Here is an 11,735-nt window from a genome sequence, read left to right on the forward strand (position 1 = left end):
AACTAAAAACCAAAATTTGAATTTTCAGACATAATTTTAAGTTGATCTTAAAATATATTAACTTGGTTTTTTTATATTAGCTTTTAAATCACTAAGAAAAGATATAAATTAATTTTTATTTTATAATAAATCATTTTAGTTTTATTAGAAAATATGGGTAACGAGGGCCTCAACAAGAAACAATCAAACACTCGTACATACCATGTGGACTTGAGAAAAATAGTTTAGAAAGTCATTCCGACAAGCTACCGTTATTATTTCTTCCCGTCACAATCCAAGTAGCCTTCCTCCTCTTCTTCCTCCTCTCGCGACGGCAACAAACGATTCACTTCCCCATTATTTTTCCTTACGCTCTCCGCCTCTCCGCCAAACACGCCCAAAATCGTCCTGCTCCTCCTCCGCTCCATCTACTGGATCCGCGCGACCGGCGATCTCCCCCGAACCTCGACTGATCTACTGGTGACGAACCCTAATAACTCGCTTGAATATATTGTTCGGAGTTTTTCTTTTCCTGGTCTTCTTGAGCAGTAGTATAATCGATACTCTGTAGCATCCATCTTCGTGCGGATCTTGTATGCTAAAGTTCTCGAGTAGTACTAGCAGTTTATTCATCAGAATCATCAGGGGTTGAACTGAATCCCCATGCTGTAACGTTAGGTCCGCCTCTTGTTTGGTGAATCAATTCATACCTCGATTCTTTCAGGGTGTGAATCTCATGTACTAGTATTGACTAGCTGTAGAAGGCTATTCATAGTCATAGCTTTACTGTTGGTCTAAGTTTGGTCAACGGGTACTATTCTTAGGCTTTCCTACCGCTGTTTCTGCGAATGGTTAGCGTTGAAACGCAGAATTGTACAATCTTTTTTTGCGAATAGGTTATCAAACCAAGTTTTGATCATTTGCTGGCATCTATAAAGCTAAACTGACTTCCTTACATTGGAGGTTGGTGGAAGAGCCAGCCCCTACCTTCGTTAGAGTTCCTTCAAGGAGCTAACTCTAATGAGGCTAGAGGTTGTTTCTTGTAAGGTGATAGGTTGGTACTAGTAAAATATAGAATCCTTTGTTCATTCTTGTCCTTCCATCACAGTCGTTTCTACAGTTTGGACCGCTTTCCAGGTAAGTTCTTTTACTAATGTCCAGTGTTAAGAAGGTGGTTTGTTTGACGGACCTCAAATCCTCAATAAAGGAACATTTGATTCTGAATATATAGCTTAGACAGAGATTTGCTCAGTAAAGCTAATATCAGTTGTCAAGGCGTATTAATTTAATTTTGTGCTTACTGCTAAAATAATCAGCACAACTAATGCATATTTAGATGTTTTCACCATTCTCGCTTCTACAGTCCTTTTCAGTGGTAGAGGTGAAATGAAATATAGAGCTAGAAAGTTTCATGTGTTCATTCTTCAACAGCAGTTTAAAAAGCTTTGTTGTGTTGCCTACGTATTCTTGCATCATAATGCAGAGTTTCTGTATGTTCTCCTTAACACAGTACAAAAACAAAGCATTTTCTCCTTGGTACAGTAATGTGCAAAGCTTTTATGTGTTTTCAAAAAGCGGCGCAAGAACGAACCATGCCTGGGCGATGCATGCATGACTACAGTTTGGGCTATTGTGGCAGGCTCAGTTCTCTCAAAACTTGATTTCTAAAGGAATCTTTGTTATTCCCGAAACCTATATTTACCTCAATTGACCATAGATGGCAACAAAAGTTGGAGCAACTGGGTCATATATGTATGAAATAAAATCAGAAGGTCAAATTCTATCAAGTCATATGCATGATCTCACTGAGAATCTGACAACTACCTGTGGGTCTTCTTAAGTTCTATTTACGCGATCAGTCACTATGTATGAATTCCATTATCTAAAAAAAGACACAATGTATGAATATGATGCCTTGGGACTGATCTCTTGGTTGTTGGTGCTGTATTAAGTAAATGCGTACTGATAATTTCATCAAAGACTTAAAATGTTTGATAAAGGTGCACTGTGCATCTTCATTCTTTGATCTGCCAAATCAGCAATTGATGTGTTAGCTTGGCACTAGAGCTCTGGGAGAATCACTAGTCAAAACTTGCTCGTGTTTCTTGGTTATCTCATTCATTACTATGTTCAGTACATATTATCTATTTCCTTACTGTTGATGTTTCAAGTCTTGAGAGTTAGGATGACCCCGAGACAAAGATCAAGAGTTCTGACATCCTTCCTTTTTTACATCAAATGTAGCCTTTGACCGATGGCATCGCCTGCAGCGCCAACAGCAACGGAGTTCACTCAGGAAGCTGCTCGTCAGTCTCTCATTGAGATCTCTCAGTCCCTCCCGGAGAAACCTTCAGCCCAGAACCTGGAGGTGAAGTCACCGAGCCCACGTGCAGCAAACGAAGATCATGAAGATGGAGCAGAGAAATACAGATCAAAGCTGATCTCAATCTCCTACCTTTCTCCGGATGCCCAACCGACGCCGTGCCCTCCCAAGAATGTCCTCACTTAACTGTGACGATGCTCCTACTCGTGCGTGTGTGGCACAGTATATCAGTGTTATACCTCACTTTTAGCTGGAAAGATGGAAATGGAATACTTTTGGGTGCTTATGTTTCTAACCCTAAGAAACATTCAGGGGGAAAAAAAAGAACAGATAGTTGTACAGATGACTTTGTGACGAAGAACTATTTACCAGGAACAGGCTTGCTTAATCCTTGCATGTTATTTTGTTGTTGCATAAGCTTAGTTGTTTCCTTATAATGTATGGTTATTCGAAGTGCTACATTTTGCCCTCTTTCAGAGTGAAAATAAAAATCTCTTGCGGTTATGAACGACCTGCTATGAAACGAACACTGGCACGCAGTCCAATTGCTAACCTTGTTGGTCTCTTCCATGCGCCATTCTTGGTCATTGGAAGAGTATCAAGCACAACGACTAACCTCTTGCCTTATCCATCTACTAGTATTCTTTCTGATTTAGTTCAACTTTGTTCAGAAATACAGAACGTCTGAACAATTTTTGTTTCGAGATTTGTAAACTTTTCTGAAGAAAAGGGAGGCGAAGGCTCGGTTAATTCAAAGGCCCAACTCATAAGAAGCCCAACCAGCCCATCAAACGGTGGGGAAGTGAAGTCCAACCTCCTGGCGATCCAAGGCCCAACCGATCATGCATTCACGCCACTCACGGTGAACCGGCGGCCGGCCGATCGGCGGAGGATGGCGGCCGCGGCGGGGGACTCGTCGGAGCCGAAGGCGAGCATCGGCGCGGGCAGCTGCTGGTCGCCACCATCCACCTCGGTCTCGGAATCGGTAGCATCTCTCCGCACCTCTCCTTTCGCGCATTTTTGCATTTGAATTCGGTTCCATCCGCATTGTTGGGGGGGGGGGGGGGGGGCTTCCCGTCGGTGATCGTGCTGAGGGAACTGTAGCCTGTAGGTCCGATTGGCTCCGGGAGTCGTCGTCTTCCTTGAAGGGAGATTCTACCGTGTGGCTTACTTGGAGTAGAAGAGTGTCTCCTTGAGTCCTTTTGTACCGAGAGGATTCGTAGTCTACAGGGGAATTAGGGCGAAGTGCTGTCGCTTATGGCTGCTGAATGCTGAGGCAGAGTTAGCGCGTGAGTGCGCAGGTGTACTGGGACAACTACCCCAGTTTGCGCGATTGCTCTGAAAAATAACGATGTAGCTATGCGATTGGCTGCATAGTGCATAGCTCGGTCTAAAAGTGTGAAGTGTGAAAGAAGGGGAAAACCCCCATGAACAATACACTTGTTAAATCAATTTTCTTCTTTAGGATTTCGTTCTTCTGTTTTTGCTTTATCCTTTGATTTAGAATTTTATGTTTGGGAGGTTACTGAATTGATAAATCGTAGGTTTATTATGGAGTTTTTCTTCCTCAAGGAAAAGAAAAACTAAAAGAGGTTTGGTTTTCACGAGCTAGAGAAATGCCCAGGGGTCTTCTGGCTAGCTCCACAAGGTGGTGGGCTAGACGACCTGGGTTTGAAGCCTCATCCCTTCTAATTATTTGATATTAGGTACTTCCCTAATATTCACGTTTTTTTTTTCACAAGCCAGAGCTTGTACTCAGTAGTATATACGAAGATATATGCTTGGACTCCGTGTTGAATTATTCCATATATCTACTTTCACTTCTGAATTCATATATGCATCCAAGCAGATATAGAATGGAGTGAATTCTATACACACCAAATATATTTGAATTTGTAGTGAGTGAATTCTATTCATACCAAATATATTTAATGTTAACTGAAAATTTAATTGTGTTTGATGTATGCAGACATCACTTTAGATGTAGAGTTCTTGTGCAGAGAAATGCTACAATTTGATTTCACAGAAAACTCTGTCCCCGCTTTTCTATTGGTTATTGCTATAAGATTCCATGTTTTGCATTGTGCATGCAGTTTTTCCAATGTCCTTTTTGTACTTTTTGTTTGTCAAACTTCTAGTAGCTCTTGCCATTTTTAAATTTGAAATGTGGTTTCATTTTCTTTGGAAAGTTTGGGCATAAATTTCCAAGAAAATATTTATCCTTTCCCATCCTACTCTGATGGTTGTTAGATGGTTTCAGGTGAATGATGCATATAAATACTAAACAAACATATGTCTTCTACGGCCAAATTTCTGCAAATGCCTTCTCTAATTGATCTCCTGGTTAATCTTTAGTTACTAACCATGAATATTGCATACAGCTTCCATATTCTTGTCCTTTAATTTGCAACTTTCCTGCATTTGACATCATAGTAGCAGACCAAGTTTTGTTCTGATTCCATTACTTAAATCAAAGACTTGGCCACGGCCAAGGTAGTATTTCCAATTTCTAAAACCTCTTTGTTATGTTTAATCTCAGTTCTACATTCATTATTATTGTGCATATTTTCAGAGTCATATTTTGTAGCCATCTGCCTGATTATTGCATGCAAAACACATTAGTATTTGTTGGAAGATATTTTGCAACCGTAATTGACATACTGGAAGAAGTCATAACCATTATTGTTTCCATCGCTGTATAGGTTTTATTTTCGCCCACCCATTTGCCTTCCACTGTTTAGGGAAAAGAAGAGCCTTGATCTCGCCATGTTGCATTTGCTTTCCTTCATCCAGTGGTTATCTGCATGAAGTAACTTCGATGCTTACAGGTGATTATGCGTGTGTTCCTTTTTCCTCTATTAGTTGCCTTGGTTTTTGATATTATCAGTTCTGTGATATCGTTTTCCTGCAACTTGGGGCTTAGGGCAGGTAGGATAAGACTCAGAAAGCAAGTATTGGCAGTGACTGAAAGGTGTCCTTTACTCTTCCAGAGTTACATTTGTTCTTAAGAAATGAACTTTCTAATTGCTTGTGTCTTATACTAAAAAGATACTTGTCTAGTTTGCATTTAGGTTTTTCGTGGTACATCATGTTGAATTCCAACAAGTGCGTATTATATTATATGCAGAACGAGCACTTCGTGATTGTTCGTATGGAAGCTATGTTAACACATCAACCTGCAATTGCGTGCAACAGTGGTGGTCATGGAAGTTGTAAATGCATTAATGGGGTTTCTCTATGAGGCCTCCTGGTTAAATCCTTGAAAGAATGTCTGGTAAATGATCATAATATAACAATTTTGATGGGAGGAAATAAGAACAGAGCATTGTGGTGCAGGAACAATTGCTAGCTCCTCAGCTGCTTTATTCTTAACCTTTACCATCAGATGGTTTGATAGCATATAATTTGACTTATCACATACAGTATGAAAGAATTTTCCAGGCTAGACATCAATTTCCTGAAGTTCTAGACATAGCTAGAGAGTCAGCAACAACAACAATCATTACAATTCAGTCAGTTCAGCTATTGTGAGTAAACCAAATTGCATGGTACTTATGGGTCTGTCCATCTTTCGTACTACTAGGTTGTGTCTAATCCAGGATTAGGTTGCTATATTTTGGGATAGAGGGAGTTCGCATTAAATCTGGACTTCTAGATTATGAAGTTCCGGACGTAACACTTATCAACTGGAATGATTAAAATACCTAGAGAACTCACTTATTAATCTCTATCTATCTTCTGTTATTCTGCCATGCTGTTAGGACTTAGGATGGACCAATATCATCTGCTATTCCTGCACCTGAGCTAGAATGTCTTAGAAATGAATATGATACTAGCTTGAGTTTTTTTTAAAAAAACTGTTTGGTTTCCTTCGTGTCCTATCTTTGTTATTATGGGCATGAATCCATAACATTTCTTGAGTGGCTATTTCTAAGTGGAGTTCTCTTGCCGCCAATCTTTTTCCAATGGAAAGTTGACTAGCTGACAGTTTATTGTTCTATGGTATACTATTTTGGTATTTATACCATGTTATTTTATCCAAATCTTTTCTTGGATGTTCCAATGCCAAATACTTCTTATGGTTTTCTAATTCTATATCTGGGACATCCAGAATACTCATACCTTGTTGTACCTGTACGGTCTTATTATGGGTAGATCCCTGCTATGCTATTTCACAATTAATTTGATGTTTTGGCCTATCACTTCATATTATTGTTCGAGACAAAGGACAATTTGCAAAGAAATAGTTGGTGTACTATTGATAAATTAATGCAATTTATGTTTCCTCCATGTAGGTTGCATAAGAGCACAGTTTTCTGATAAAAGATTTTACAAAACTGCAAAAGTTGCAAGTCAGAGACTCGGAGTATTACTGAAGTGAGTCCAACTCTTATAGAACTTTTTTGTTGGTGGGGTTCATCCTTCGAACTATACCTTTTGCCACCTCTGGGAATCAATTATTTCCCGGAAATATGGATTTGATTTCTTGGTTCCTGCAGCTTTGCTGATCGTACCACAATAGATCTGCTGGCTTTTGCCCTTCAAGACCCAAGAGGGCTAGCTTGATGGTACATTTCTTTAATCTTTGTTCTGAAGCAATAGGTCAATTGTGAATAGTTTCTTTTCTATGCTGCAAAAGGTGTACCAGACTTCTTTACCTTCTTTAACAATGTTGTAGTTCTCCAAAAGGCCCATATTTCTAAACATTTTCAATCTTTTAGTCCATCGGTACCCCAGTCCAGCGATAGACCTGGCATACCCTTACCTTATTCTATTTACCTGTGTTGGACTTGAGGAAATATATTAGTGTTGCAATCTTTTAGCCCTACTCCCATGTTGTTTTATTCTACTTTAATCTATGGTTATCTTAATGCAGGGAGACTAATCAAGTCCAAGATTCCTTTTTCACGGATGGATGGTCCCAGTTGAGTGGACCTTTTGGTGGGAAGCGGACAAACTAAAGCAGGTTCCCACTTGACACCTTAATTTTCTTCAAAACAACTTTCTTCACAAGATCTCTTGCCAATTAAATTGAGACCCAGAGGTAAAATTACCACATAATCGTCACTCCGAAAAAAATGTCACTAACATCGATAGTTAGTCAAAAAAAAACATCGATAGTTCAATATGGCTGACATGCTAATTCACAATCTTTGTTTGCAACCCATCATTTTAATTCAACTATATATATATTTCTCTTTCCGAGGGAGTAATATGTGAAAGTATTCCTTTTCTTCGAGGTAAAAAAAAAGGTACCTTATCGTAGGCGCAATCAAGGATTGTTTGTTTAGGGCATGTTTAATTCGCGAAAAGAAAATATTTGGGTGTCACATCAGATGTTTGACCGGATGTCGAAAGGGGTTTTCGGACATGAATGAAAAAACTAATTTCATAACTCGTCTGGAAACCGCGAGACGGATCTTTTGAGCCTAATTAATCCGTCATTAGCACATGTAGGTTACTGTAGCACTTATGGCTAATCATGGACTAATTAGGCTCAAAAGATTCATCTCGCGATTTCCATGCAAACCGTGCAATTAGTTTTTATTTTATCTATATTTAATACTCCATGCATGTGTCTAAAAATTTGATGTGACGTTTTTGGGAAAAAAATTAGGAACTAAACAAGGCCTTATATCGCTTGCTTGCTGATGGAGTGATGGTTGATTGGTGATTGGACCAATCTATCATTTCTTCATATTGGCAATTGATTCAAGTCATTCATCGTTTTTGTTCTAACAATTAATAATACATCCAACCATTCTTGGTAATTTTGATTTGGAAAGAAAAATATCTACCTCACTTTATTAAGGATTGCACTCCATCTACTTCAGATACTAAATCAGGTATTGAAGAACCACCCAAATTACACATGAGGCAGTAGAGGTGTTTTTAGGTAAGACCTTTATACTTATATCCTTAGCTCTAAAAGCCAAGTCTGGAAAATAAAAAACAACTAAACAAGCCCCCTAAATTGATTCAAATTAAGTTTTAAAATTTGCTGCAGCTCAAATTAAGTTCTAAAAAAAGAAGTTTACTATAGATTGTTTGTACAGCTGGTTTTAAGTATTTAAGGACATTAACTTGAAAGTAGAAGTGTTCAGTAGACCTTATAAATTAGAAATAGTTGATGTCTTGAAATTTCTAGGCTCATGTTTCTTGTGGTCTATTAGTGGTGTAAAAGCACTCAATCCATTTCAACCCTATTGACCAAGTGCTGTCACGTGGGTCCAAATATCAGTTAAAGTTAAAACCTACTACTACTTGCCTTCCACTTCCCTATGTCAAGCGAAACAAAATTTTAATTGTAGTTCAGTATATTAAACTCCGCTAGATTCAATAGATTAGGCTTGCCTCAAAGACAACCACTGACTCTCTGGTTGCAAACAGTTTGTTTCCCATGGCTTGGTTGGTTTGAGCAGTGTTGTAGTACCCTTTAAAATTTTTCCTTGCATGTGATGCGAGAGAGCGGATGGGAAGGTGAAAACGCAGGAACAGACCCTATGACCCCTGCCCCTATGCTTAGGTCGTGTTTAGTTGTTTGGTCAATTTTTTTTAAGTATACGGACACACATTTAAAGTATTAAACGTAGACTAATAACAAAATAAATTATAGATTCCGCCTATAAACTACGAGACGAATTTATTAAGCCTAATTAATTCGTCATTAGCAAATGTTTACTGTAGCATCACATTGTTAAATCATGGCGCAATTAGTCTTAAAAGATTCGTCTAGCAATTTACATTGCAAACTGTGCAATTGATTTTTTTTCATACACATTTAATGCTCCATGCATGTGTCCAAACATTTGATGTAATATTTTTGGCCAAATATTTTTGGAATCTAAACACACCCTTACTGGATCCTTTGCGTTCTCTCGAACCATATATATCCATGCTGTCTGTGCCGGATACATGCATTGCGCAAGAACAACGTGCCATAAATCATTCATACTGTGCCATCTTAGCTTAACTTAATGCTTACTGTAGCTCATTGTGATGTGACTTTCAAATCTGATATCTAATCTTAAGAGCAAGTTTAATAGTATAGTCAAATATTAGCTCCAAATCATCTATAATCAATTTAATAGCCAATCTATATAATAGTTATCTATAAACATATACTACACTTTTAATATCTACAAATTGTGTCTTACAGTCCGTGTTATAGCTGTCTACAAATTTATAGCTCCCTGCTCTTCTCTCTTCTCCTTTATCTCCTCGAAATATGTTTATTGTTGGCTTATAATCTGTTATTGTGCCTGCTCTAACATTCTCGTGCTATAGTATTATAGACACATGTCTTGACTAATTTTGTCTAAATTATAGCGGGCAATTTGATTACCGCCGTTTTTTAAGCTATACTTTTATCTTATCAGTTATGGCATTGGCCAAACTCTCCACGATAATTATTGCCTATTGGAACCTGGAACATTAGTAGCGTAGATTGTACTCCTTTGGAGGAATCCTAACTTATGGTTAAACCTCATGGAAAATTCACTTTGTGTCCATACGTGGTTGAATAGTTCTTTTGTTTTACAATTTCTAATGACTATAGATTTGACACTTCAACTCTTGTGTTTTCCTAATCCCGTTTTTAAATTCATGAGTCCCCTAACATATTGTTGTGTGTTCCACACAGCAGAACAAAGAATCAACCTGAATTACTGAACTCCACCGTAATAGCTTAAGTGACTATAATTTTTCCTATTTTCCTGCGCACTGTATGCTGTACCAACACATATAGAAGTATCTGTTTAAGCCATTGACAACAATACATGAAGCATCATAGTCTATGTTAAAGTTAGCCGTCCTTCTTTTGCCTGTTCAGATGCTAACAAGCTGTTTCGTCAAAGATTGGTTCCTACCTGTCTTCCCCGCAGGTGAAGTCGCTGTTTTTTTTCCATGCAACTTTGCAATCATGCTTTTGTCTTTTGCCTGTTGAGATTTTCAGAATGGAACTTGGGGGTAAGTATCAGGTTAGCAGCAGAAAACAACGGGGCCGCATTTCGGCACACTGCATCCATCAAGGAACTGTTGAGTTTGACTTGCCAGGTACCCCTCTTCTTCCAGAATCCAATGCCCCTTGCCCTTGAACCCTTTATTTTTATTTTTGAAACTTATTGAACCCTTTATTAGACGTGCTTTCATTTCCCGTCTTCTTTCATGTGAAACACCCAGAGAATATCATCAGGTCATCAGGAGCAACTTTTTTTTTTAGGGAAGTCATCAGGAGCACATAAATGTTTTATCAAGAAAGCCATTTTGCATAGTATAAAAAGTTCGAAATTAACTGTTAACATATATTGTAGTAAACGAATGTTAGCATTTGGTAGTAACTGTCATTAAAATTAAATTAATAGAATTTTCACTGATTTTTTTTCTGTTTTCTGGATTTCCTTTTCTAGCAAAACTTATCCTTGTGAATTCTAGATCTGTAGATTTTTTTTTTGGCATTTATCTCAAATTTAATCTATGTGAAAGGTTTTATTTTAGATTTTTGTTGCTGTTCAAATGACTTATTCTAATGGATTTTTACGAGATGAACTTTTATTATATTAGTAGTGAGCTATAAACCAACTATAAACTTATGTGTAAGAGAAAAACAAAGAAAATGCATGAGTGTTGGCTCTTATACAAGAGAAAGAGAAAAGCTTCACATTAAATTCATAGTAAGAAAAAGATTCAGACAAAAAATAGAGCAAACTTTATAGTTAATTTATTATACATATTAGCTCTAACATGGACTAATAGCTAATTGTTAGCTCTATTATTAAACTTGCTCCCATGAAACACCATAGAGGTTTCAAGAATTTCTCTTCCTCGGTGCCTCTAATATTGACTGTTGCCCCATTCAGTAGAAGAGCCTACGGAGTTATTGCAGCTGCAGCTACAACTAGGCAACACCATTCTAGACCCTCTTCATTACTGCACATGCAGGACTGCTCACTAACATGTGGGACCGATGGTCAGTGGACAATGGGACACATATTATTGTTGGCTTGTAATTGTAGTAAATGGGTAGCCGAATAGGCCCTGTATAGAATGATAGAATAATTTTTGGGAGTAGATTACATGCACGTGAAAATTTATTAAACTTCAGTATAACTATCGTTTTGTTATTATATATGGGTTTAGTTTAATTTTGATTTAAGTTTGAATGCTTTTTCCACGTAATTTTGTATATTTATGAACTGTAAGTTTATTTCATGTTTAGGGTATAATAATCTACTGCTCAACATTTTATGAAGAAAAAAAAAGGTTCTCTTTTAAATGAGTAAGTAATGGAGTAACGGAAACCATTGAATCCTCATCTACTCCCTCCGTCCCAAAGAAAAACAAACCCTAGTTTCCATGCCCAACATTTGACCGTCCGTCTTATTTGAAAAAATTATGAAAAAAATTAAAAAAACAAGTCACGTATAAAACATTA

At 37.8% G+C, this 11,735-nt stretch overlaps 1 protein-coding gene and 1 long non-coding RNA gene across 9 annotated transcripts; both read left to right on the forward strand.

Annotated features, from left to right (window-relative positions):
- Positions 1–280: 280 nt before the first annotated feature.
- Positions 281–2,703, forward strand: LOC4330375 (uncharacterized). 2 transcript variants are annotated; one of them, XM_015772220.3, is made up of 2 exons: positions 281–459; positions 2,224–2,703. In XM_015772220.3, the coding sequence occupies exon 2, from the start codon at positions 2,234–2,236 to the stop codon at positions 2,486–2,488; it is 255 nt and encodes an 84-aa protein (XP_015627706.1). In that variant the 5' UTR covers positions 281–459; positions 2,224–2,233; the 3' UTR covers positions 2,489–2,703. The 2 variants fall into 2 exon arrangements, with proteins under 2 accessions (XP_015627706.1, XP_066164015.1); XM_066307918.1 differs by lacking the exon at positions 281–459 and adding an exon at positions 977–1,116.
- Positions 2,704–3,140: 437 nt separating this feature from the next.
- Positions 3,141–11,445, forward strand: LOC136355386 (uncharacterized). 7 transcript variants are annotated; one of them, XR_010739627.1, is made up of 8 exons: positions 3,141–4,008; positions 5,005–5,130; positions 6,598–6,679; positions 6,802–6,870; positions 7,179–7,268; positions 10,134–10,185; positions 10,282–10,357; positions 11,161–11,445. It is a non-coding gene; the product is annotated as an uncharacterized lncRNA (long non-coding RNA). The 7 variants fall into 7 exon arrangements; XR_010739623.1 differs by having other exon boundaries at positions 3,141–5,130; XR_010739622.1 differs by having other exon boundaries at positions 10,134–10,357.
- Positions 11,446–11,735: the final 290 nt, after the last annotated feature.

This window comes from Oryza sativa, chromosome 2 (assembly GCF_034140825.1).
Source record: "Oryza sativa Japonica Group chromosome 2, ASM3414082v1".
NCBI lineage: Eukaryota > Viridiplantae > Streptophyta > Magnoliopsida > Poales > Poaceae > Oryza > Oryza sativa.

What these genes read in the sequence shown, in the direction of transcription:
- LOC4330375 (XM_015772220.3), top strand. Translation starts at nt 2,234, where the DNA reads ATGGCATCGCCTGCAGCGCCAACAGCAACGGAGTTCACTCAGGAAGCT.